Source organism: Neopelma chrysocephalum, unplaced genomic scaffold, assembly GCF_003984885.1.
Source record: "Neopelma chrysocephalum unplaced genomic scaffold, ASM398488v2 Primary Assembly neopelma1_59, whole genome shotgun sequence".
Lineage (NCBI taxonomy): Eukaryota > Metazoa > Chordata > Aves > Passeriformes > Pipridae > Neopelma > Neopelma chrysocephalum.
Genome location: NW_020897714.1, coordinates 24106032 through 24132993, shown reverse-complemented (window position 1 = coordinate 24132993; position 26962 = coordinate 24106032). Strand labels below are relative to the sequence as shown.

The window sequence follows — 26962 nt, the reverse complement described above, 5'->3', positions numbered from 1 at the left end:
TTCAGAGCAAAAGTTAAAGTACTTATTGAGGTCTTCCACAGTTCTGTTTGCTTTGCCTAAATGGCGGAAGAGAAGGGAGACACCTGCAAAGCCATCTCTGTTAGACTGTTCCCACTTTGTGCCATTTCAACATATCGCGTTTTTAAGTCCCATCGGTCCAACAATATTCAAGTTCTAACGTAGCAACTCTCTGGGCTCAAATACATGAAGAAATCACTGTGCTTTAGCTGAGCAATACTAACATTCCGTATAGACACATGATAATGTTAGGTAAGAGATGTTAGCTCATCCTTAAATGAAGAGGACCAAAGAATTCTCATCGGCACTGGTGTTGAGTGCTCCTCAAGCTGCAGGAAACAGCGCTCTCTGTTCCCTGGTAGAAGTAACATTATTGTAGGCAATGCTGTATCAGTGATGCCATCTGCTTGAAGGGACAAACAACTTCTTGAAACTTCTTTGCAGTTCTACTCTGCAAAAGCAAGAATGTTGTTTCCAGTGTCCCACCAAATTTACTTCCACACTGCAGTGAAGTACAGCAATAACACAAATATGTGGCTGCACATCCACAAATCCTCTGAGCAGGAGATTCCTCACCTTCAACCTTGAATTTTCAAAGTTGTCTTGCTTAAAGCTGCCACCATCAAGCCCAAAACCAGAAACTAACATAAGGATTAAACTCATCCATGGAAAAGCTTGACAGAAGTGTTCCATGCAAAATATAAATGAACTTACCTGAAACCATTTTATCCATCATTGCATGGACCAACAAATCCAGTAATCAGTTCACAAGTTTGTACTTGTATTGCACTGAATCTGAACAATTTCATATTTAGTGACTATGCTGAATTACTAATAACAGTGACTAATCCATAATTCTTTTTCTCCTGTTTCCTCAAGTCCAACAACCAAGGATAAAAGCTTTCTGATTTTTTATTATTGCAGTATTTTTAAAATTTTTATTTCTTTACTCAAGTTCCTTTTAGATGTGTGTTTTGGGACCAGAAGAGCACAGTGCACTGCCAGATATAACACCACATTAATTCTCCTTGAATATAAAAAGTAGTTTTTCCTAAAACACAAACAATATGCAGCTACTGCTTTTAAATCATGCACAGCACTAAAACCTTCCAATACCCTGGATGAGGAAAGCAACTTCCAAGAAGCCTTGGGACGGAAATATTTGAGAAGTTTTTATGGGAACACTACAGAGCTCTTAAGAAGTGTGTACATTAGAATGTATCTGGAAATGCCAAACAATAATTTTCATCTTTCAGTCTCTTTTCTACTCTCTTAGTTCTCATTTCATTTCACCTGCTCTACACATGGCAATAAAAGGATTTCTGCAAGTGAACCTGAAAACCATGTCAGGGATCCATGGAGGTTTAGCATTTGTTTCAAAAGATTCTTCAGAGCATTTGTTCCAATGCGCCAACATTTTATTCCAATTAAGGCAAGATGTAACAGCCTAAACACAAACTTCCAGTTATGGAGTAAGAACTACTCAAAACTAAACAGGACTGGCCACTACGAAGAAAAAATACGTACTTGATATTATAAAAGGTATCAAGAAAAAATAAAAAAAAAAATCAAGACAAAACATTCCATTTCTACAAACTATGAAGTGCAAAGAAATGTGTATTTTTTCTAGTACTAATGTAACTTTTTTTAATTTATCAGTCTTCTGTGGAATTCACGGGACTGCAGCTCTACTCTGGAAAAGTCTCTTTAAAAAGGCAGTGCAACTCCACAGGATTTTTGCTTCTCAAGTTTCTTACTCTGGGTGAGTAAATTCACCCAGGCACTTGTACATCAAAGCTAGACACATCTTGTCAACTGCATCCCAAACTGCACTAAAGAATCTGTAGGATAGATTCTCGTTCCAAAGAACACTAAATTGTGACTAAATGGTTTTCAGTGCAAGTCATGCAGATGCAGCCAGGGGCAACATGCAGGCCAACATTTGGATCTGAACTACCAATCCTATTGGTACGAGCTGTCACAAGCTGAGTGTGTTCTGCCCTCAAGTATCAGAGATGGAGAAGTAAAATTTTACAGTCATCCCTCTGACATAAACTCCATTTCGAGAGACACTCGCTATAAGAGACACACTGCACTCAAGTGCACTCACACCAAAATACTTCAAAACTAGAGTGAATCGTCACAAGCATTCCAAAACTTGCATTCCCACTTTCTGCTTCCTCAGTATTTAGGCCCTACAAATAGTGGAATACGTGAATGACAGCAGACTGATGACAGCAGAATACATCCCCATTGTATCTCCTCGATTTTTAAATAAAAATCTGACAGGAAGAGAAAAAGATGCCGTCCACAAAAGGGAAGTGGACTTGTATTTCCACATTCAAGCAATTCAAAGTTGCTGCTTTTCTCTATGCACATCTAAACAGTCCTGGAGAAACTCTACAGCCTTGGTGAACTGCTTGTGGGAGTCTCACTGATGAGAGATGTTCCTCACTTTTATACAAACCAGAACTGCGAGTGCTGAAGGACTGCAAAGAGGGGCTGTGTTATGGACTCAGCTTGAGTGGGGGAGGTGGACTCTCCAAGACTTTTTCTCTCTCTTTTTAGTGCACTTTACAGGCGGTCCTGGAGACCTCATTGTTTCCTTTGCCTTCTGACAATCGCATGTCACTCTTTTTCTTTTAATCTTTTAATTCATTTCCAGCTCTGTCCATATTCAGAGTATGCCAAACAGGTGTTACTATTTAAAAAAATCCATTTTTTTCTTTGTGTCTGCAAAAATATGGCCCACAACATGCTCCCACCTCAAAGTCACATATGTTTGTCGTCCTGCCACTTCAAAGCTCTTGGCCAAAATAGGGTATTTTCAAGCACTAGCACCTTTTAAGAAAGAACTGCTAGATAAGGCATGGAAAGGAAAACACTCATTTTTTCCTTGAGCTAAAAACTATTGAAGTTGGAAAAGGGAGGTATGTAGTGAGGGTAAAACTTAAAAAAAATCAGTTCAGCTGCTTCTGCCATCCACATCACACAATTGGTGACTTCGCTTGAGCCTGAATACACACCAGCTTCCTTGTGTAATCCATCAAATGTGTTTTCAAGCCATGAGTTAAAACACAACAGCATCAGCTGTTTTGGTTCTTGGGAAGTTATCATCCCCGTACACAACCTCTTTCTAAGATAATGCTGTAACCCTGCTGTCCATGGTCTAATTTAAAGGCACTGGCTTCAGCATTTGCTGAGAACATGCACTTTTGGATGATCAATCTTTGTATTTATGTGTGTCCATAAAGGTGCATGATATTGCGGTACCCAACAGTTCTTTGGGTGCAGAGGTGACAGGCAGACCTTGTGTGATGCTGCTGCTCCCAAACCACTATATAAGAAGCCTGTTCCAAACCACTGCAAGGACAGTACATTGCAAAGGGTCAGTCAAATTCCACTTGCTGCTCCAAAGTGTGCATATTTAACATTATGAGTCCAGTACCTATGCAATTCACTCCTCCAAAAAGCAAGGTTTTCTTTCCTCAGTCACATGCCCACAGTCACTGACAGGACCATGTGTTACATCCTGGTAGGGAATATTTTATAGTACTGAAGTGTGCCCCACCTTTCAAATTCAGTGTACGAAAAATAACCGTAACATTTCACTTAGGTCCAAAAACAATCAAGAAGCAGGCTAGGGGTCAACATCTTGGCCATGGAAAGGAAACCAACCAAGCTAAATTATGTAGCTCTCATCTTGCCAAGTTCTTCTATGTGCCAAACTAAACACAGACAAAACACAAATGTCAAGGAAAACTGTGAAGAAAGGGAAGAGCCTGAGGATTCCATGAACCAGATGGTTTAGTCATGGAAATGGATGCAACTGTTGGTAACAGCTTTCTGTGCCTGTACCAACTTCTCATTCCATCAGTGTTTTCAGAAACTGGTAAATTCATTAACAGATACTTAAATTCAGGATACTTTAAGTTTCAGGAAAAAAAGGTTTGTTTGGGTTTTATTTTCCTCCCTTTTAACAGGGTAATAAAAAGAACTGGCAAAAGAGCTCAAAACCATGGGGATATAGAAGCTTACAGATTTTTTCCCCCTGAATATCCAAGCAGAAACACACATTTTGGCACATGCATTCCACAGAATCCTTTTTTCTTAGCACATGAAAAAAACCCCAGCTTTTCCTGTAGCTACAGAAAATAAAGTGTGGGTCTCCCTTGTTAAGACCATTCTTGGAACTGGTGCTACTTTTCTTACTATATGAAGATACAAACTATGCCATACCACTGGATCAGCTGTCCAGCCACTTTGAGAACATAACTTCCAAACACAGCTTTCTTATATTTTACTGTCCTGCCCAAGGTTTTAAAGAGAGATTTTTGTATCAGAAAGCCTCTTTTATTTACCGGTATATATTTGTCCTGTGTTCTGTGCTTTTCATAAGATTTGAGACTGAAAAGAGAAAGGATCTTCATCCATATATAAAAAGATGAAATTTCACAATAGCATCAGCACTACTAGCAAAAAATGAATAAGAAGTGGCTTAAGTACCTCTAAATTTCAAAACTCTTATTTCACAGTCCTTCTTAAATAGCTGAAACCAGAAAATTAATTTATTTTTTAGAAGCCCACATTTTCTTGAAATGAAGCCATGGTAATATGTTAATATTATAAGCACTGGTGTCTCAGCTCACTGCAGAATTAAGCTGGAGAAGAAAGTGGGCTTGGACACAGATGATTTTAATGGGAACACTTAGGAAAAGTCTTCAGCACTGTCAGAAAGACCAAATGAACATTGCCCGATACACTCTTCATTCTTCAAAACCTGACATTTTGCAGAATTATTGGCAACATCCATGTTTACAAACTTGGCAGAAAACAAATGTTTATTTTTACCCTAGAGTTGATTATCACACAAAAAAGCTTTAAAAATTCAAATCATAATAACCTGTTGGTACTGCTGTTCACAACCACGCTGGTGTTCTGATCCCATTCAAACCTCAACCAGTGCCTATGAGGGCTTTACATATTGGCCAGGGAACTGGAAACTAATTTAGGCTGCTTCACTGCACTAAGCCCCTCAAAACAATTTCATACAGCATTTTGACGATCATAAGTAAACAGAAAAATAACTGTTCTTCCTAGTAAAGAGGAAAACATACCACATTTTTTTTTCACATCAGTGAGCAACTGAGGTTTTGGCTTCAGCAATGAGTTTGGTGTACCAGCTTCGTGAATAAGGTATGTAGTCGGTTTCTTCCACAGTGTCCTCCTACCTGTTCTCATTCCAGTCTGAGTTAGTCCTGTCACAGTTATTGAACTGTGCACTGGAACCAGGAACAGATTTGGCAGCCCAAGACCACCATACCACACCAGTGTCACACACCTGTATTTTACCAGTGCCATTTCTACCCCAGTGAGTGAGGCAAATGCAGCCCCTACCCATAGCAACTGCCCAGTGTTCTCTCTGGCAGACCTCTGTTCCTCAGACCTTTTATGACTATAACCTGATATTATTTGAAATACCTGCACTGTAGCACATAACAGTTTTGCTTTTCATTCTTCTAGGGTACAGCTCCCAAACATCCTCACAAACACCGACAGAGGGTAACTCTATCTCTGTGCCAGGTTGTTAACTTTAGTTCAGTTTGATCTGAAAATGAACACACTCCAACGAATCGTGACTTAAGTAAAATTTCCGTATGTATTATGTCAGTTACAGTTATGCAATGGCCAATATTAGTAAATTTGTAGCTAATATTAAATTAAAACTCTGAAAAAACAGCGACAAACAGTTCCATGGCACGTACCGTTTTTACCATGGGGATAATGCTCACCCTTTGTCCAAAGGGACAGTGGAAACAAGTATAAATATAGAAACTGTCTCAAAACTGCAAATCTAAGCCTATGTTAATGCTCTAAACTGTCACTGACTTCCACTAAAATTATTCAGATCCAAACATCAGCAATGATTTAGGACATCAATTTATAATGTAATGCTGGTGACCCTGTACCAGTCAGGCTGGATTGGTTTCTGTCCACAAAGCAAACTACAGAGTGGCAATATTTTATCACTGGTCTTGCCAGAGCATTTAGCATGTAAATATATTTTTTAAAGATATACACACACGTTTCCCCAAATTCAACTGTGGTTGAGTATTCCTCTTCCAGTTTTCAATAATTTTTAAACAGATACCAAGCCCTTTCTGTTTGGATGCTTTGTTTTCTTTTTCCAGCCTGAATGAGTCTACAGATATTTTCTTAGTTATACAAGGCCAATGTTTCACTTTGCAAACATTGAAGATGAAGGAACACTTGAAGCTTCAGCACCAGAAGGAAAACAAGGAAGAGTGCAGAGGGTAGCTCCATTCGGAACCAAAGAGCTATAACAATTATTGTTCCAGTTTGATACAAGTAACTCAAAAAAAGACTTTTATTCTAAGCAGTCCCATTGTTCCTGACAACCAAAGTGATTCTTATGTTGGATTGGACCTTCAAGACCCTTGAGCTGATACAGTTTGTAATCCTGCAGAACAGCAACGCAAACCAGTTCCCCATAAGCACTGGAGAGATAAGAATACTTGTAATCTCTTGCAAAATGTCATCTCAGTTTATTCAAAACATCACCTACTTCCTTAGAAAAAGGAGTCCATCATACTTGGAGTTTGTTCCTGTCTTTTTTTTGTTTTGTTGCTGGAGTATTGAGTTCTTGACCTAAGGTTTTATTTATATGTTAGGCTGAATGAGGGTAAGGAGAGAGAAGGAGCATCGTAATATTAGTAGATTAATTAATATTACTTGTGATGACACTGATGATTTTCCCTGTTTGTCCCCCATCTCTCTCTCCTTCCTATCCTCATTTTGCTGCCTTCTTCAATTTTTCCAGAGTGATGTCAACAGAGCTGTGAAAGTTCCTTCCTTTGAGAGAACAACATTGCTGATTTCCAATAAGTGTTTGCTTCCATAGGAAGCAGATACCTGGCAGATTTGCAATGGAATGCTAAATCAGCTATGGAAGTTCTGCACTGTGGTCTGTTTCTGAGAAAGTCGCAGAAGTTCCTCTCTAATTGCTTTGATAAGAGAGGCTGACGAGTGACCTGGCTGGAGGTCCTCAGTGGAACTGGTGGTGTAGCAAAGGCCCTGGCCCTGAAGGCTGTTGTGTGGAAGCTGAGCAGGAGGTGCTGAGGGCTGTCTGGCTGAAGTCCTCGGCATCTGGAATACTGGTGAGGAGGAATATTCTTGGTGTCCATGCATATGCGTCTGGAAAAAGGTAGAAAGCATTATTGTACTTTCTGCATAAACATGGTTATCGATACCAGAAAAGACAAGAAAGCAAAAAGGCAAAGAACAGAGGGGAAAGCAACATGGAGATGCTTCTATCTGCTGCAACTGTTCTTCTGCTACATGAATGAGTGATTCCTCTTACGGAGCACAAAACAACAAGTGTACACAAAATTGTTGGACTGCCTCAAGTCCAGTGATTTTCAAAATCTCTTTCAGTATCCATTAAAAAGCCTTGACCACCTTTCCAATCTCTGGTATGTTTAGAAACTGAAGTGGAAGGAGGTGGGGAGAAAACCCACAGAACTGGAAGTCAACAAAATTGGCTTCTCTTTCCTTCCATCTCTACCAACTTCCTAAAAGACAACAGGCAAATCACTGTCTTCCTGGCTGTCGTATCGCCATACTATTTATAAGCACAGATGCTACTAGTTTGACCTTCCCTTTCTCTGCCTGGCTTGCCTGTTCAGACTCTACACTTTTGAGGACCCTGTGACTGACCAGTGCCCAGGAAAACACAGTCAACAGAAGAAGCAGAAGGAGAAAATTACTCAGACTTGAAAGATTAGATTTTTCATACTCAACATCTGTTTTACATATGTGAGAAACACATATATCCAGTTTAGGGACAATCACTGTTTCAGGGTAGAAAGGGGTTAATTCTGCGTTTGTTCAGTAACGCGTATTTTTTAAAAAAACAAGAGAGAAACAAAACAGAAGCCTGAGTTTATGGCTCCTCTATCTGGAAGAAAATCTGCTTACACTAAAACAAAGCATGAATTTACAGTACACTGGGTGACTGCACCAACTCCCAGTACGGACACAAACAATGTACATTTTGAAAATCTAAATTCCAGCTGACACCTCAGAAGCAAGTGTTTCCCCTTGCCTCATACTGCTGAAGCCTGAGAGACAGCCAGAAGAAAACACTGGACACAAAGGACTTGAACACACAATTGGGAGCAAAGCAGTGTGATCCCCTTTCAGAGGGTCTGGGGATGGGGAGCAGCCACCTGCAGCAAATTCAGATCACAGTCATCACAATTCAGTGAGCACTACCTTTCTCTGTAGATAAGCCTTAAGTAGTAGCAGAGAGAGCAACCTGATGGGGGAAGAAAGGACAGCAAGGTCAGCTAGAAGAGGATTTGGGAGTGAGGGGGAGGGGAATGAAGAGATTACAAAGCAGAGCCTGGGAAGGATACGGGGGACCTAGAGCGAGTGTGGCAGCAGTGTGCAGGGAACACAAAAATGGGCAGGAGTAAGTTCCTTAACATCTCTAATAATATCACAGAATAAAATTTAAGCCATTTTTTATAAAGTAGAACTAATAATAGATTTTTGACTCTCTTGCACAGCTCACGTACAGCACTCATCATTTACACAGTTAATTTGGGGAGACAGATTAGGAGAAAAAGAGGCTTTAATAGAAGAATGACAGGTAAAGGTTTTCCAAGTAACATCCTGTCTTATATCTTATAAAAGAGAGGTGATTTCAGTATCAGAAAGAAATGAATGGGTCTCTTGATTGTTCAGAATTATTCATTTGGCAGTGAAACCTGAAACTAATTCGTATGTGCAGCCTAGAGTTGGCAAACCTGACAAGTACTCTGTGGGTTTACAGAGAAGAGATGACATAAGAAAATATTAAAAGCAAACATTCCTTGATACATGAGTCTTAATAGCATCCTAAATTATGTTCAGGTTACTTCACATTCAAATGCATTACATGATTCAGCTCCTACCTCACACTGCACTGCATTACTACCATAAGAATGGTTACAGGGGAATTATAATGGGAGTTAGAAAGAACATCTGATGACCTCAGTGGCTGTCTTTTACATTATAAGGTTATCAAGGTTTTCTTAAATATCTAAGAAAAAGAAAAGTATGTGTTTCTGTGATTTCCCATATAACATCAGAATTAAACAAGCCTGACAACTTTCAATACCACATTGGTTTAGAAACCTAATGTCTACTAAACTACAACAGCAAAATAAGGAGACCAAAACCACGGACATGTTTTTTCAGTTTGCTGGTTTTTTCTACTTTTAAATTTCTTTACCAACAGAAATACACACTGGTATATTATATATGTAAAAATATATGGTTTTATATAGTATTCATAAATTTTAGATTTTTATCTAGAAACTTTTGCATAATTAACAGCAATACAAAAAATTGACAAAGCCATCTTTCCTGAATCTTCCTTTTTAAAAATGAAGATTTATGAGATCACATTGTAAATTTATTAATCTCCACTTAATACCTGTTGTACTCTGGCCAATTTCAACTGAACTGGATGTACAAATATATACACAGACATATGTGTATATATATATATATGAACAGATATATAAAATTCACAAAATCAGGTAGCTAATTAGACATAACCTGATCTGTGCTATCACTGAATCTGCTTCTGAGTGGCAGAAAGGTCAAGTTAGGCTGTGCTCAGGTAGATCTGTCAGCCAGCACATATCTCACAGGGGCCACCTGGGGTACATGACAGACAGCTTTAAGAATGGTCAGATTGTTTAGACACACTACAGTGGGCAGCTGGAGTAGAAAAATAGAGTGAAAGGATAAGAGTAGCTTTGGGGAAACACTGCAAACCTGGAAAAGACTTGGGAGAACAATGGAGACCTCTAAGGGACTGTAGATGGGTAGGAGATGATGCCAGGTGGTGGTAGGGAGGTAGAGATATGCAAGACATTCCACCCACCTGTAAGAAACCAGGCTTTGTTTGTTCTGACGCTCAAATGAGCACTCGCTCAGTATTGTATTTTGTGTCAGCTAAGGAAATCCTGTAATTCTCCTGGTTGCCCAGGTCATCTAGATGGAGAATTAAGGTGAATTGATGGTACCCTGCACACTGGCTTTGGGTTAGGAGGTACAAATGCAGATCCTTCTCCGGTTTGCGTGTGAGAAGAATGATCTAGATTCTAATCTTCCTAAATGCAGAGTTTAACTTTAGAAACTTGCTCAGAATGAGGGAACACTAAGACTGTTTGCAAAGGATCAGTTGAATAGTGCACCATAAGGAACATAACTGTTTTTAAGTAAAGCCTCATTTCCAAAAGGAGGAAAGATAAATTTAGAGCTCTGTCCTAGTGAAAACATCCAAACTCTGAAGGTAATTATTTAAATACAGAAAGCTACAAGACTAAGGCTTCTTTTTTTTAATGGGAAGAATCCTTCGCAAAAAAAAGAAAATACTGCTCATAGGAAAAGGAAAGTGTGGGAAATAGGTGAGCTCTCCTACAACTGAATGACATCATAGTCAGATAAGTTTTAGTCTGTGATCTCCTCCTTTTGCCTTTTTTTTTTTAAATAATTGAAAAAAAATTCACATTGCAGTAACATACGAACTGCAGCAACCAGTGAGCAAAAAGTTCTGTCAAAGCCGAGGCAAATCTATAAACTGAGATGAACTAAAAGAAAGTCAACCTGGACTGAAATGACCTGAACACACCTGAAACTGTGACTGAAGGTGCAAACTGCAGCCAAATCACATTGTACTGGGCTGTGAATTTTTGAAAGCTGTGCAGGTAACTCTTTGTATAAGATCTCATATAATGGGTCCATACCTGAACTTTCAGTAATAAGTCAGCAATTCATGTAATAAAACATTAAGAAAGTAATAGCTGAATGTGCACTTGAGGGGCAGAAGGGACAGGCCCACAGATTTAGAAAAGTTACTTTCAGAAAAGAGAGACAAGGGTTAAGAAGGGTCAATCAATGGTAACCCAGAGATGTCTCTGAAAATGGAACAGGAGACACTAAGATCTCTCGTGCAAGTGCTCTTTTCTATGTAAACTGAAATTGTGATGATCTTGCATTCAAATACTACAGTTTCAAGCACAGAGAGCACATTAAATTAGAAAAATACACCTTTCAGCTTTGACAGATAAAGTTTTTGAATAGTACCAACAGAGTTTCTTTCTAGTGCACCCAGTTCTCAAAATCTTTATGCTGCTCCTCAAGTTCATATGGAGTGGAGGCAGCTCAATTCCAACAAAATCTCAAAATAAGGCCATCCTGCTGCACTTCCTTTCTGTAAAGCTGTTTCAAGACCATGCAGTACTGCATAGCAAATTCAAGTAGTGTGAACACACACCACTCTAAGCATGCAAAAGGAGGAGAACCTGCCTTCCTCTCTTGAGGAAAAAATCAGAAAAAGATTGTTTAAACAAAGAAGCAAAAGAAGCATAAAGCTGTCACTCTCTAGAGTACTACCATAGAGCTATCACAGGTCAGTCTGCTTCAGGATGCAAGTACACCAAAGAAGGACTGGAAGCAGGCAACTGTCTCTCTCCTGGAAAGGCCATATACTATCTTCAGCCTCACATATCTGGTTGAATCAGAAATGTCAACCTCTAGAAGCACCACTGCCAAGAACATGGAATCACCATGGCTGCCTAGGCAACACTGGTAAATGAATACATATTAATTTACCACATCCTGCTGACTGAGGTTAGGAAAATAACTTGTTCAGAAACACCTCTAATGTTACATGCAACTATGCAGCTTATTCTTTTGCCCTGACTCCTGCTGTTGTGCACCAATACAGAAGACAAAAGAAATATACCCATACAAAGTAGGATGGTAGTCTGGGACAATTTAATTCAATGTTTTCTACTTACAATGATCTCAAAATACAGAGGCATATTTCAAAGAAGAAATGGAAAGCAGTATCCACCTCTGCTGGAGCTCAGAAGCAGAACTGGATGAACTGCAATTAATGGGTGAAGGCCTCAAGTGAGAAAAAAAAAAGGTTAGGGTAAAATGAGAGAAAGCAGTTAGAGAGAAGCAAAGATGAAAGAACAGCAAGCAGAAGTTGGAATAACTAACAAGGGTTCAAAGAGCAAAGCAAAGAATGTCAGAGAAGCAACTGAAAGTATTCCAGGGGTAAAAAGTTCCAAACAGTAATGCAGGAAAAAATACCCAAACATATCACTACTTTGGAAACTATGCAAATGTGTAACACAGTACTCACTGCATCTCGCCTAGCACATTCATCCTCTCCACGGTACTGGGGCCACCCTGGCCCCCCCGGCTGGCCATGCCCTGCTCTGCCTGAGGGGATCTCCACTTGTTGACCTCCGATCCTGCTAGCAATTCCCACCTGAGTGAGGTGCTGTATCTGAGAACCTTAAAAGCAAATATTGTTTTTTTCATCTTTATACACAGTCAAGTTTGCAGGGCAGACAAATGACAACATAAAACTTTGTTGGAAGCAGGAGACAAGAAGAAAATGAAGCTCTGTTTCTGTGCAATTAATAAAAATCAGCAGAAAGAAGGTTGTCAGTGTAGAACAAAGAAGGAAAAGTTATGTGCATTTTGTGCAGTTCATTTGAGTGTGATGCATTTCATTTCACTGCACTGAAAGATTAGGTTGAGATACATGCATCTCAGACATCCCAGCCCTTTCCAAATAGCGTTTACTAAAAGCTCTGGCAATGCTTTCATGTAAATTACTTAGCAGCAAAGAGAAGACATTTGTTCCTGTGGCACACCTTACTTGCATCACACTAGCAAGACCCTAACTTTCTGCCTTCTGTTCCATCCCTCAGAAGAAAAAAATACATGTCTACGTAAGAGTGTGGTTCTTTGAGTTTTGCTTTGTGGTTAAATATTAAACTATGCTGTCATTAACTAATGGGAAGGTCAGAACACGCTGTATCTCCTTTCAGTCTGAAAGCTAACCTCCTCCTTTCTCCTTCTCCTTCCCTTCCCTCCCCTCCTGCTGCTTTCAAACACATGCAAAGGATAGCCGCCACCATTAATTGCAAGAGACATGTAACAACATGCCAGCTTTCCTTCTTCCTGAATTTTCCCACAGAGGAATATAATTTTTTTTATTATAATTATTAAAATAATACTTTATTATTCCTTAGAAATGACACACATTTAACCCAGAGATACATAAAACTGTGTGTATGTACAAAAAGGGAGGAAAAGACAAAAACAACAGTGTGATTTAAGTGATGGACAGTTAGATCACTTTCATATTTTCCTCTTAAAAACCCCCAATATTTGACAAGTTTGATATTCACACATAATTATGCTGAAGAACAGAAACTAAATATATGAATTACCTCCAAGCTTTAAAGCAGAATAGATATGAACATTTAGATAATAGTGTGAATCAGTGAATAAAATAACCATAATTAAACTGTAATAGTTACTATATTCCTACCATTCTCATTCTTTTAACATTTACAGGGAGAGGAACTATCAAAACTAGGCTTCTGACATGAGTATATGATTGTATTTCCAGTCTTTTTCAATTCCCCAGGAAGAAAACATTTATCTGGGAGAAAATTAACTGTGACATTTGCATAACAATACAATCTTTTATTCTTAGAATCAGTGTTTGCTGCTTAATTGCCATATGATGTTAGCATCTTATTCATGATAGCATTGATGAGTGCTATGGAAATTATCTCAGAACCAAATCAGGGAAGGTGATTTCCTATGGGACAGCAGCAATAGACAGTATAATCACAAACTAAGAGATCCTGCTTTTATGCATACAATTCTAGGAAAAGAAATGAGAAACCGTAGGAAAGTATTAAAAAAAATTTGCTATTTAGCATGCTGATTTGGGATGCATCAATTGGCTTGGTTAGCAAAAAAGAATTAGCTGGCAGTGGAAAGTTAGCACACACTGTACTCCCTAAAACAAGTAATTTTCCATTCTTAGAGAATGAGGTTTTGTGAAAATATGCTTTGTGATAACCGGTGCCTGTAAGATATTTAAAAGGTGGCAAAGCACTGCCTTTTTCAGCAAGGTCCTGTGGATGTAAAGTTAACCTCATTTTGTGATGATTTTTTTGGGGGGCAATGAAGGCAAGGACCACATGTCATGTGTAGTAGCTGAAGGAGGATGACGTCCTAGTGGTGACCTCGGCAAAAGGGTAGATACAGAAAGGGATCAGTTATTTTAGTGCACATTCAACTTAAGTGCAGTGTACCTGCAGTGCTTCCAACGGGCCGTGGCCGTGCCACTGACGGCATTTCCTCTGAGTACATCCCTCTGGAGGAATACGGAACCTCAGGAGGCGGCTGCTCTGGGTGCATTAACTCTGCAGGTTGAAGAAAACCTGGCCCAAAGTTCTGCCTGTGGAAATGGAGTCAAGATTAAAATAAGTGAATTCCCTAACTAGAAACAATAATGTAGGCGTACCTCATACAACAGCTCTTTACGATGCCTTTTACTGTACATTATAACCTTAAATGTTCAAGACAATATTTACACCTGAAGATCATAATCCTCCTCCACAATCTGCACTGCACAGGAATAGTATAACAAAAGTTTACACAAGTGTTTTTCACATGTTGCAGTCTCCTCAATACAGGGGAAAAAGTCCACAGATCTTGAGATCTTGTTTTCCCCTTAGGGAAAAAAGGATCTTCAAAAACAGAAAAATAGGATAAGAGTAGTGATGTAGCTGCTTACCTCAGCAAAAAAGCTGACTACTCTAGATTTTCTGGACACGCAGTTTTGGTCTAAAACCATACAAAGTGCATTACATGTGTATTTCACAAACAATTAATACTTCATCAAGCATTCTGATAATTTTCCAGGAAGTTTTCAAATTTTTTGCTCTTGAAGATTCATCAAAATACTCAAAGCTGTAATTAGCACATATGAAGAGATGCAATGTATACTAAAGTTAATGCTTCCTATAAATCAGGTTGGTGCTGGTAGTCACTGTTATATATTTACTGAAAGAGTTAACAACAGAAACTGTAATCAGTCTAACTTCACTAATTGTGCCAAGGTAAGTGCACTTGTAAAAGAAATCCTATAATTAATTCACTGAACAGGGACAGAGAGGGAGATGGAAATGCTGCTTTTCTTATGCTTCCTATTAACATATGTTAACCCTGCCATGGGGAGATTGTATTTTAAAGGACTGATGGTAGTTGACTTTTCAGGGGTTATCGATTCCTATCAATATAGCGGAAGTGTGGATGCCCAAACTTCAGGTGCTTAGGTTACTAGGCTCGACTCTCTCAGCCTCCAGGTATGATCAGAGACACTTCCCAAGAGGCATCCAAAGCAAAAGATTACCTTAAACCGCTTTCTGCAAGAGCTTCTCACTGGTGAGTACAAATGAAGCAAAGTGAGACAAACATCCCAACTCAGGCACATGAAATCACACAAAGTGAGGACTGGGGATGACTTTTATATGCCTTTTACCACAATGGCATCTAAGCCCTTCTATGGTTACGGACTGCAATGTATCCTATTCCTCAAGACCTCAATTTTACATTCCTTTGTTTTACGGGAAAATCCTGTGACTGATTTGTGCTTTATTTGGAAAATTACCCACCTCTGTATGACAGCCAGAGAGAAAAGAAAGTTGACATAATAATAAATTGACTAACAAAGACAAATAAGAGCCTATTAAAGCACCAACAAGTAATTGTAAATTGAAGTACCAGGTACTTGGCATACAGTATTACTAAATGGAGGAGGTATAAGAGCTTCAAGCTGCAACAGTCTTGCTGTGGAAGTGCTAGAATTTCCCCAGCTCCCTTACATACAATTCCACCTGTCCACCCAGCAGATCCAAAGGAAACCATTTCCAACCACACCTACAAACCAGTTAAAATAAATGCTTCAATGGGTAGGTAATGTTTAACAATATCACTTCTGTTATGTTAATCACTGCAATCAGTAAAGGATGTGATCATCTGGCTTTTTATGCCTGAAGTGCTGAGCTGGAATTTTGAAGCTAATGAATTGCTACAACTTTTTGATGTTTTCTAAAGAAAATATTTTTTCAACATCACTGCAAATGTATTATTATTGTGCTAACTTTTCAGAGGACAGGAAGTATATCCTTTATTGCTGATGTGTTTGTACTTGAAAGGTACACACTTAATAACCCTTTACCCTCTCTTCTCAACTTTGTGTATAATAGATAGATATAGCTTCTCTTTAAAGTCAGAGATCAACAGAGGAGTATTAAACTGGGATACAGCTCTGCATCTATATCATACAGGCTTTCTAGTGCTCCTTCCTATATACAGCTTTTGACTTTTGCACATTCAAAAGAAGAAAATTAATCTCCAGTCATTTAATTAAGTGGGGAGATCCCACCCCAAAAATCAATTTTACACCACTAAGCCACTATGGCTAAGTAGCTCTATCTCTGTTGCATGATGCAATATCCTTTTTCTGGCAAAAACTGTTCACTGTGCCTTTATGTTTGCCTAGCTGTTATGTGACCTAGGTCTTTTACATTTAATTTTTTGCCCCAGGTTGGTTCCACCCCATTAAAGATGCTGACTGCATTAGTATAGAGAAGAGAACAGTACGCTCACTCAACTATTATTCCATGCACTGCATATTTAAGCCAATGGACTATGACATTGATACATGCCACCTAATCATACTGACCTCAGGTTATTTTTCCTTCCTCTAATTGGTGAACTGGTTCTATCAATTTGTTTATCATTATCTTCAGAATTTGAGAATACCTTCCATTGCACAACCATGACAACTCTTTCCTTGTTTTCTATCGACCAAGCTTGAGGAAACTTCCTATTGTAATGAAAACTTAAAGGAACTCTTTCTGTTAAGGTCAATGACCTTGCAGATTGTTAACTTAATCTGCACTGGCAAAGGCAGTATTTAAACTTTTAATCATGATGCAATTAATTTGTGACTTACATAAATTCAGAGTGCCTGTGTCAAAAGGTGATAAATTTTTGAACAGAAAATATGTTGCAAAGACACCATCCTGCTCAGGTGTACTAATATGGGCTACAGCACTTTCATGGTTAATTTATCACATTTTCCCTGAATGTGTAACAGGCCAACAAAGAGCAAATCCTCAATAACAAACAACTGGTAATGCTTTGTATTGGCACTCTCAAAGCTCATAATCTTCAAGGTAACCTAAATTACAAAAAATACACCACGTCATACTGTGTTTCACTTCATGTACGCTCCACTCACACTGAAACTGCCACCTCCAGACAAGACCTAGGTAAGAAAATGTGCTTGGAAACTCCTCCTTTTCTACTTGGTCGTTTCAAAATCAGGTTGCAGAACAATAAATAAAGTTCTTCATATCCATTTTACCAACAAGTTTCCAGGGCAATGAATACTTCAGGTGAATTTGAATGAATGCCAGGGATACCAGTGGGATTTCATCTCATATGGTGAGCCGTAAGAAGGTAATGAGAGAGCAGCACGAGGCCACCATTTCACCACCTTGGCTGCAGCGCCTTGGAGACAAGTCTGAACACAGTGGGTACCATGACTCAAGGTTCACCTTGACATGTAGACAAAACACAGACACCAAGTGGGAAATTAGCAGTCACCTGGACAACCATTTTCTTCTCTTTACACAATTCTCCCATAGCAAGGGCAGGAGAAGATGGAAAAATTGCTCTTTCCCTGATTTTATAATAATAGGCCTGCCAGGCAGGCTTTCTCTATGAGGGTCACTGTGCTCTGTCATTTGTTCTCAACTTGGTTAAAAATAGAATGAATCTGTTAGTCATATGAAAGCTTTTGCAAGTGAGTGTTGCCCTGAGGATACAGAAACAAGATGAAAGTCAGAGCATTGGGAGAATTACATGCATCTGAGTAACAGTTTCAGGCTCTCCAAAAGCTGAAACTCAGTGGTTTACTGAATATTTGGAAGGATATCTCTATAGCCAAGGGGCTAGAAACATATTTCTTTTAAACACATTCCATACCACATGCATATGTCATTCATGCTACATAAATAAATTACAAAGACTGGATCTGGACTCCTGTTACTTCTCATTTATACAGTACTTTGCATAATAATATGCCAGTGACAGTAAGAAATCTGGAATAATTGCAAGGAAAATAATAAATTATAATTTTATCAGTGAAAAGCTACCTTGGTAGGAGACCTGGTGCTGTTGGCGGAGTCATTCCAAATTCCATATATCTCTGTCAGAAGAATAAAAAAAAACAACAAACCAAATTAAAATCAAAATGCATACCCTGGGAAGCTCACTGTCAGCCTTTTAAGAGATGAATGGCAGAGATCTCTAGGCCTGTATGCGTGACTTGATGGCAGCCATAAGAGTTCGGTTTTACACACACAGAAGCACAAGAAGATCTGGGAATCACTGCTACAGCAGGCTACTGTCTAATGCGAGTCTTAACTTAAAAACCTTCCAGAAACGCTTTCTCTCATGTGCAGAAGATCTAGGGCTGCTCCAATGTCTGCTTAGCTGAACACTTTCAGCAAACCAAGCTTTGCATTTGGAAATCTCATTAGACCTCAACCAGCATAAGACTACAGCAGAGACCACAGGGCTCAGACTCAACAGAACTAGAGATGACCTAAAGGATTATCCCTGTGTTTCAGTGCTCCATTAAATGCAAAAAGTCATACATAGAAATAATGCTTCCCTATCCCTCACCTCTTGAAAGCATTTGGATACCTTGATGAAAAACATGACCCAAGTCAAATGTTTCTTTTTTTCATTGTCAAGTTACCACATATATTTAAAACAAAGTTTTACTCTTGGACATGGCAAGACTGATCTGTGCAAGATCCTAACTGAGAAGAAAAGAAAAGTTACCCTAAAGGAGAACTCCTATCTTTTCTTGTGGTTGAGATGGGAAAAGAATCCAAATAGCTTAAAAGCAAATTCAACATCCTCTGATGGTCATTTCTGAATTCTCCCAGTTCCAGGAACTGTCCCACATTTCTGGTAAGTCCTGACAGCAAGGGCACAGTAACAGTGACCGTGGCTCAACCTGTGCTAACTACCTGCCCAGAAAAGCCCTTTACCTTGCATCACTCACATTAAATGGGTTGTTTACTGCCTGAGTTGGACCATAAGTTGATCCCCACTGGGGGCATGTAGTTCCCCTCCCTGCTCGAGCAGGAGTGTTGTTTACCGGCTGTCCTGCAGTGACCCCGGGCGGTGCCACAGCTGTGGAATTGGCGGCTTGGCTGCTGGGAGCCACCAGCGCAAAGGCATCATCCAGCAGCGAGTGCATGGTCTGCCGAGCCTCTTCAATGGACGGCTGCGGGGGCACATACTGCGACACCGGGTGGGAGGGCAAGCCAGGGAACTTCCCCAGGTCGGCTGAAGATGATGTCTGAGGTTCAGGAGGCAAGTCTGGATCAGACTGGAGGAAACAGAAAGAAGGTGAAGGGCAGGTACAGGGAAGATGTAACCACCCAGCTTCCAAGCCCCTGTGAGCCTTAAGTCTGAGCAACATTGCCTTTGCCAGAACCACAACGGGACAAATGGCACAAGTGCTGGTGCTGGACAACACCTGCTCCTTACCCTCCTCACTTCTGCATGCATATATGCATGCACATACATAACACCAGCTGCTCAAATACTTCGTTCAGTGTGATCTGAAAGACAATGATCTCAGATAAGGCATCAGAGCTTTGTGCAGTAGTTACTAAGCCATAGAAATCTTGTGGTTTGCAAGCAGGTAGTGAAATCATGCACTTCTCCACCCACAAAAAGACAATCAGCTCCATCTACATCTTTGACTTTGCAGCTTTTGCAGTTCCAAGAAATTAATTCAGTCTTTAGCTTATAACTGACCACATCAGCAATAACATTAAACAATTATTACCTCCTAGAAAAACACACAAAGGAAGCTGTTAAGGATCTAAGTGGTTACCTGCATGGAACTTGAACTTGGGTGCATCACCTGAATGGGATTCACGTAAGTGCTTCATAGCAGCAATGCCTGAGGCATGCATCATAATTACTACCTGGGATCTTACCACATGGGCTTATTGTTCATCAGCAAGAGGAAATTAAAAGAGCTTTGCAGCAGCAGAGTTATTATCAAAGCTCATTCTTACCACTGCATGCAGACTGCAAAATCAGTTGTCAAGAGGCACAAACCTCTACTTTATTCAGAACTTAGCATTCTGAGCACTGTCTCGCTACAGATGCCAAAGGGGCTGAGCCTGCTGTGTGACATGTCTTAATTAAACAGCTTCAGATGATAATTCATTCTGCTGCAGCATGACATTAAAATCATCACACTCATGTTTGAAAGCAGAAGGAAACTGCAGAAATCGACATTGTAGTCACCTGACTGCATATGCAGCTAATGGTGAAATCCTTAAAATCTTTAAACCATCTTTCAAGATGAAAACTGTCCAGGGGTTTCCAATATTAGCATTAGGCTTAGTGAAGTCTGCTCAGAAGTGGTTAAAGATGCCTAAATACAGTTTGTGACATGGATATGATTGAACAGAAGTATTCTCCAGGGTCTGCTTTTTTTAGACAGGAAAAAAAATTAATTTTCAAGACATTGCATTAGAATTGTTTCAAGCTACTGTAGTACAAAGACATGTTTCTCTTTCATTAATAATTAATTCCCACATTTTAAAGATGAGAAAATTTCTCACAAAATGAACTGAGTCTTCCACTCTGTGAGAGCAAAGGATGAAATTTTCTGTAACATATGAATATATAACACTCAGCAAATTGGACTAGAGTGAAACTATGTTCAAGATATTATGGAACATGCCAAGCACACTTTCATGTGTATAACCCAGTGGCATTAATGCAAACAAGCCTTTGGTTCTTGGCCTCTAATATCAAGGAATACTTGGCAGAATTTTACTGCTTAATAGTGACAGACCGTCAATTAAATCTTTATTTCACTTTGATTTACATGCTAACTACACGTGACTGAAACTGGCCATATAGACCATAGTCAGAAGGCCAAAACCCTCCCAATGTCACAACCGTCATTATGATTACCAGAACATTCCTGCCATTCACAGACATACATACAATATATGCAGAATTATTGACTCCTGGAGGCCTTTTGTATGTCCCATCACTGTCAGTTGTGATTAACCTGTCCTTTTCGGCATCAATCGGACTCCCATTTATCTGATGTCGCCGGCGCTGCTTGGGAGAACGTTTTGCACGAGAACTTAAGGGGAAGAAAAGAAAAAGCAGAGAGAGAGACAAAGGTAATCACATTTCTTTTTGCAATTTTTATTCTCATCTCACTTAAGTTTGAACTCCTCTGTCCATTTCCTCCAAGTCATCCTTGCCTCAGCCCTGTTTCTCTTTCCTTTCCCAGTTTTTCATGCCAGTTCCATTAGGTAGCCTCAAATCTCTTTCCTTGAGCTCTCCTAACAACACTCTCCTTGGCAACTCTCCAAAACGTCCCATTTCTCCCTCAAATTCTTTCTAGTGTCATCTCCCTTCTATATTCATCTGTCAAAGTTGCCTGTGCTCCAGTTCCCCCTGCCAGTGCCTCTCCAGGTCTCCCAGAGCAATGTCTGACACATCTGCAGTAGCAGAACAGACCACACTGCCAAGAAGGCTTTGTGCTTGGCACGTTGGGTTTAACCCCACCAGGCAAACCAGCTGAGGAACACACACAGCTGGAGAAAAGCTACATTCTAGCAGTGCAGAACCAGTCGCAGGGTACTAGTGCTCCAGAAACAAAGTGCTGGTATTCATAAGCCCTAAAGAGAAGTCAGGGAAAACTTACTCTGAAAATACAAGGCCAGGAAGGCAGATCTGTGAGGCTGACAAATGTCCTTCATAATCTTTTATGTATTCCCTCTGGGTAACCTCATTGATTTGTGAATTTGCCTTTAACATTCAAAATCCTCATGCTTTTTAGGTTGTTCAAGGTTTTACTTATTTTGCTTATTTTCCCCTCCCTTTATAAAAATATTATTACTTGCAGGTTATATTTTCCATGTATCTTTTTTAGTGCTGATATTGTAATTTTGATCCCTCTACACCACACAAGAATTATTCAAACAAATGGCTGAGCAAATACTAAATTGTTTTAAGACAGTTTTCATACATTTGGGCTTATTTATCAAGCATTCATTGCTGAGAACTTGTTAAAGAATAATGTGAAAACAAAACATACTGGTATATAGTGAAATAAATCAAAATGCTTGAAACAATCCAATCCTTCTCACCTAGATAACTCAAATTCAACTGGTGATCAAAATGATTTTAAGCTCTGAAAGTTAAGAAGTACAGTTTTGATGTACTTTGGGCACTGACTCTAAAAGAAAATTGCTCTTTCCATCTCTGAAATCCATACCTCTTCCTGGGCTCTATGAAGACTGTAGGCACACTGCCTCCAGGGTCCAAGATCTTGTCAATCTGCATCTGTGCCTTGCGATATATTCTGTGCTGTTCTTTGGAGTCAACCACCACCACGTCGTCCACCACTGGAAATTCATAGTGCCCTTTACGCTTGGCGCGAAGGCGAATCTTATTGCGGTGATGCTCAATCTCAGATTTATGCCTCAGGGCTGTCTGTATCTTAAATGAGGAAGGGGGGGAGAAAAAGAATTGCATTTTTCACTTGGATATTTTGCAAACTGGATTTTGCTGCTCTTCCATGACCCTCTCCTCCCCATCCCTCTGCCTACCTCTCCCTTCCTCGCCCCCTCCCTCCTCCAAATCTCTGAAAGACTAAAATAAGTCACACAATTAACAAACACACTTTCTTTCTCAGGTATTTTTCAGTATCCCCATTGTCTCCCCAGGTAGATGTACTATTATACACAACACGATTGCCAGCACAGCAGGTGCAGTTAGAAGGAGGTGGCAGTTTGTTAACAAAAGGCGGGAGGAACACAAAAAACTCCTGCTGTCTGCCAGAAGTGACAATGCTCTGAAAAAATAAGACTAACCAGACTGTAGTTAGCTTTGCTTGTCCAACAGAGATACATTTGATCAATAGTGATGAAATCTGTCACCCACTCCCTTTAATGACCTTCATCATCTATGAAGCAAGAACTTAAGGAGCTAACTGAGCTCATAACTCAGTGCCTCTGCTGAGCACGAGAGGCCGCCATAAGCTATGCAGGAACGTAGCAGCAACACAAGGGCCCAGGCCCCTGGATGAACATGTCACTATCAGCTCTACATCTTATTGCACGCTGAGTTATCATGCCTCTCTCCCACCCTTTTCCAAATTTCCTGCAGTGCATCTCATTGTCTGGGAAAAGCTATTGTAACACCACATTTTGTAAGTCCTGGCCCAACATTCACTGAAATCATTCTTATCACTAGAAAACACTTGAGCACCAGATCAGGTAGCAACAACTGCTCTTGCCTGTGCTGGACTAGTCCTGGAATACATCTGCATCAGCAAATTAAGAAGCAAATAAAAATTGATTTTTGTGTATTCTTTCATGAAAATCCCTAAAAAGCATATAATGGACACAAGTCAGACTTACTATTTACAACTATAGTTAGAATTATGTGTCTTCTGCCCATATAATGAGATTTCTGTTCTGTGGGTCCTCTTGCCTATGTATCCTAGATATATGTGTTTACCTCTCTTCCACAGGGTACTCAGAAACAGAGAATCTTAAAGTTAAGTTACAGGTTGCAGTAATCTTCCACTCTGAATTATGAGAAGGTGTCATCTTTCACCCAATACAAAATCAAGATGCTGATATGTGGTATTGTCAGGCAGTGTATCACCTTTATAGTGCATCACCTTTTCTCCTCATGCCCCAGCCATGCTTATATTCTGCTTACAGTAACGTGAGGCCTCAGAGAAAGCAGGAAGGTTCTGTATGTTTACTGTCAGATAAACACATCAGAAGTTGAAGGCAATGAATGTGCTGCAAACTCGCACCCCAAAATATTTTGAGATAAGTTCTTTGTATAACCCACATCCTGAGTTGCTGAAAATTCAAGTGAATAATGTAAAATGAAAACCAAGGTGGGCCATGTGTTCCAATTCTCACATGTTAATTAACACAACTCTCATTAAGTCATGTCCTGATGAATAACAAAAGGATGCTAACACGAGGTATCCTGACCATCAAATTTGCTCCTCTCCCAGTGTTTAATTTTTGGTTTAGATACCTCTTAAAAACAGGTCAGATTCTTCCTCTGGACGGAAACAGGATTATTCCTGTAACTTGTCACGATTTAACTTCTCAGGAACTAACGAGGAACTCCTGATAACAAGAAACTGGACTTTCCACTTCCCTCTTGGCTGGGCATACAGTCCTCCAAAAACATTCAAAGCACTTTACCTCTTTATTAATTTTGTTGGTCTCTGCCACTCGATCAGAAAGCACCGAGTTCTGAACCGGAGGTGCTGCCATCGGTTGCATGGCAATCAGCTGGATCTTGCTTGGGACCCGTCTGCTGGCATCTGAGGAGCGAGACATCCTGTCCACATGTTCAAAGATGGAGGCTGAGGAGTGCTGCTCATTTCCACTGCTGGTCTGAGGGGGTCCTAAATCACCAGAACCAACAGAGAGTAAAGCAGTACTGCCAGGGTTATCTCAGTCACATGTTAAGCTCTACAGATGCTGTGCTACAAGACTATGCCATGTTTTCCATCTGTGTTTAATTTGCCCTGCAGGCCTTCCAGCTGATTCACATTTAGTGTACAACAAGTTTACCCCGTGGTTTGCAAATGATAAACATTTTTCCATTATATTTCCAGAAGGTGAGCTGTCATTCTTTATTTCTGTAAATCAAGCTCTTGGCATTTGCAAACCCCCAAAATCTCAATCTACTTTACTCCATAAAAAGCTGTTCAAGTACATACTGCTAATGGTTCCTCTTATCAGTACTTAAGGAGATGCAAATTGTGCAAATGGAGGTTCAAAGAGCAATGAAAGATGTCTCAATGCAAAATGTATTTCTTAAGTGATAGGAGTGATATAGGAACTAAACAAAAAAACCCTTAGAAGTCCACACAAACCACAAAGAATTTTACAGATAGTTTACTGAGTAAAGCTTTCAAAGCAGTCTTTTTCTCTGTGACAGGATAAATAGTTCAGATAGTAATAAGCAAGCTGCACAAATATTGCCTTGTAATTTGTTGAAAAGGTTAAACCAACTCAAATACGGTCAGCAAACGACAGAAACTAATATGCATGGAAGTTGCAGCCCAGGTCCTGCTAACAGTTAATCACTTCAATAGAAATAGGTCATCTCTTTCAAAAGACTTGAAATCTGTAGGATCACCCCAGTGGTTTGCAGTTAAGCACAGATTTGATTATTTTTTTCAAGTTAGACCTAAACCAGAAACTGTTAGGCAGATGAGGCTTGCAAAAGCTGTTGAAAGCGTGCAAAGGAACCTTTTGTCTTGTCCACATGGTAAAGCCACAAATTTTCAAACTGCTTTTCACCATGAAATACAAGCTGTGAGATCAAGATTTGTCACTCTCCTTATGGAGGAACACAGCAGTGCAGAGGGACATAATCCCACAGACAATAAGGGTTCTCAAGATTCAAATCAGGAGGTAAATCTCACTTGATTGTGATACAGAATCAGTTGTTGCTCAACATGATCCAACTACAACAGACAAAAGCAGGAAAATAAAATAGTCACTGCTCTGATCCATTTGCAACATGTGCTGGTAATGCAGGATAGGGTTCAGAAGAGGAGTGAATGCTATCTTCTATAGAAGATCACACTTACTCCTTTGCTTCCCTCTTCTAGCACAAAAAGGGAGCAGGAGAAGGAAGGAATGGTACACTTTATTGTATTCACAGCACATTACTTTTGGGCTGGAAAGAAATCCAGCCACAAGTTGAGCAAAATTCTTATTCTTCATACTTCTCAAACTTGATCAATGGATTGTCAAATGTACCCATTTATAAATGGCATGCACATTTATAAATGTGACTTTTCTGTATGTGTCATTAAAAAGAAGGTAAACAGTTCCTTTCAAGACCTCTGTGTCCCAAATGTTTTGCAAGACACCGAGACTAAATGAAATATATCCATCTCTCTTCTGTAGCTATTTATATCATCTTTACCATTTGTCATCTTCAAAGCCCCATCTTCATGCCTTTCTCAGAAGTGTGCAAGCGTTGCCTCTCACAGAGAGGGGCACAAGATATATTAAGTAGTTAGTGTGAATCCCTCAGAGCAATTGTGTAGTCAATAGAAATCTGACCTTCTGCATCCATCTTTCCCATTTTCCCCACCACACATTAGTAATTTTTTTCCAACCTTTTTACTCTAACAGCCATTCTCAAGCTCACTGACCTCCAACATAAAATTTTAAGGTTATTTTCATATTACTTGGTTAGCAAGGTCCAACATATTCAATTACACTAAGCATTCACTCTATTTCACTATAATTTCATCCATAACCTCCCCTTTTACACACACAAACAAGTGCTTGGCAGAGGCCTCTTTGCCGAAATAGGTTTATACTCATTTTGTAAAACTGTCCAAAAGTCCCACTGACAAATTTTGGTAAGGCTCTACAGTAACACTGTATGAAACTCCCTTTTGCAAAAAAGATACACATACACACAAAACCCTCATAAGCTCCATCTGACCTTTAAATCCCCTGTGTGTGCATACACTGAATGTGTCTATAAATACAAAGTACAGTAAAGCAGATAAAGTCAGGAACTGCACAGCGCTGTATACATATAGCAAAACAAGAAATGGTTTCCAACTCAACACATAAATAAGCAAAAAGTTTTGACAGAGAGAATAATTACTCATTTCAAAGTTCTTATATTACAGTGTTGTCCATGCTTAGAAAATCTTCCTTATAAAGCTATCAGATGGCACTACATAAATGAAAATTTGATCTCAGACTAGTCAGCTGAGGCTAAAAAATAATGGAGAGGAATTAATACCCCAATACTGGGCAGAACACATTTAAGCAAGTAGTCCATATAGGTCACATGTCAGGATCAATGTTCATCACTGTTCCCTGAGTTG

At 39.6% G+C, this 26962-nt stretch overlaps 1 protein-coding gene across 4 annotated transcripts in view; it reads right to left on the bottom strand.

Annotated features, from left to right (window-relative positions):
- Positions 1-1422: 1422 nt before the first annotated feature.
- The window catches only part of KIAA1549 (KIAA1549 ortholog), a 148999-nt gene continuing 123459 nt past the window's right edge, over positions 1423-26962 (bottom strand). The window contains exons 13-21 of one of the 4 annotated variants that reach the window (XM_027680509.1): positions 24294-24499; positions 22334-22557; positions 21046-21190; positions 19166-19399; positions 18150-18202; positions 14232-14377; positions 12251-12405; positions 8314-8356; positions 7132-7233 (exon numbers count right to left, since the gene is read on the bottom strand). In XM_027680509.1, the coding sequence (XP_027536310.1) occupies positions 8333-8356; positions 12251-12405; positions 14232-14377; positions 18150-18202; positions 19166-19399; positions 21046-21190; positions 22334-22557; positions 24294-24499 (1187 nt within the window). In that variant the 3' untranslated portion in view covers positions 7132-7233; positions 8314-8332. Of the gene's footprint in view, positions 7234-8313; positions 8357-12250; positions 12406-14231; positions 14378-18149; positions 18203-19165; positions 19400-21045; positions 21191-22333; positions 22558-24293; positions 24500-26962 lie in introns of all 4 variants that reach the window. The other 3 variants (XM_027680508.1, XM_027680507.1, XM_027680510.1) reach the window with 3 other exon arrangements.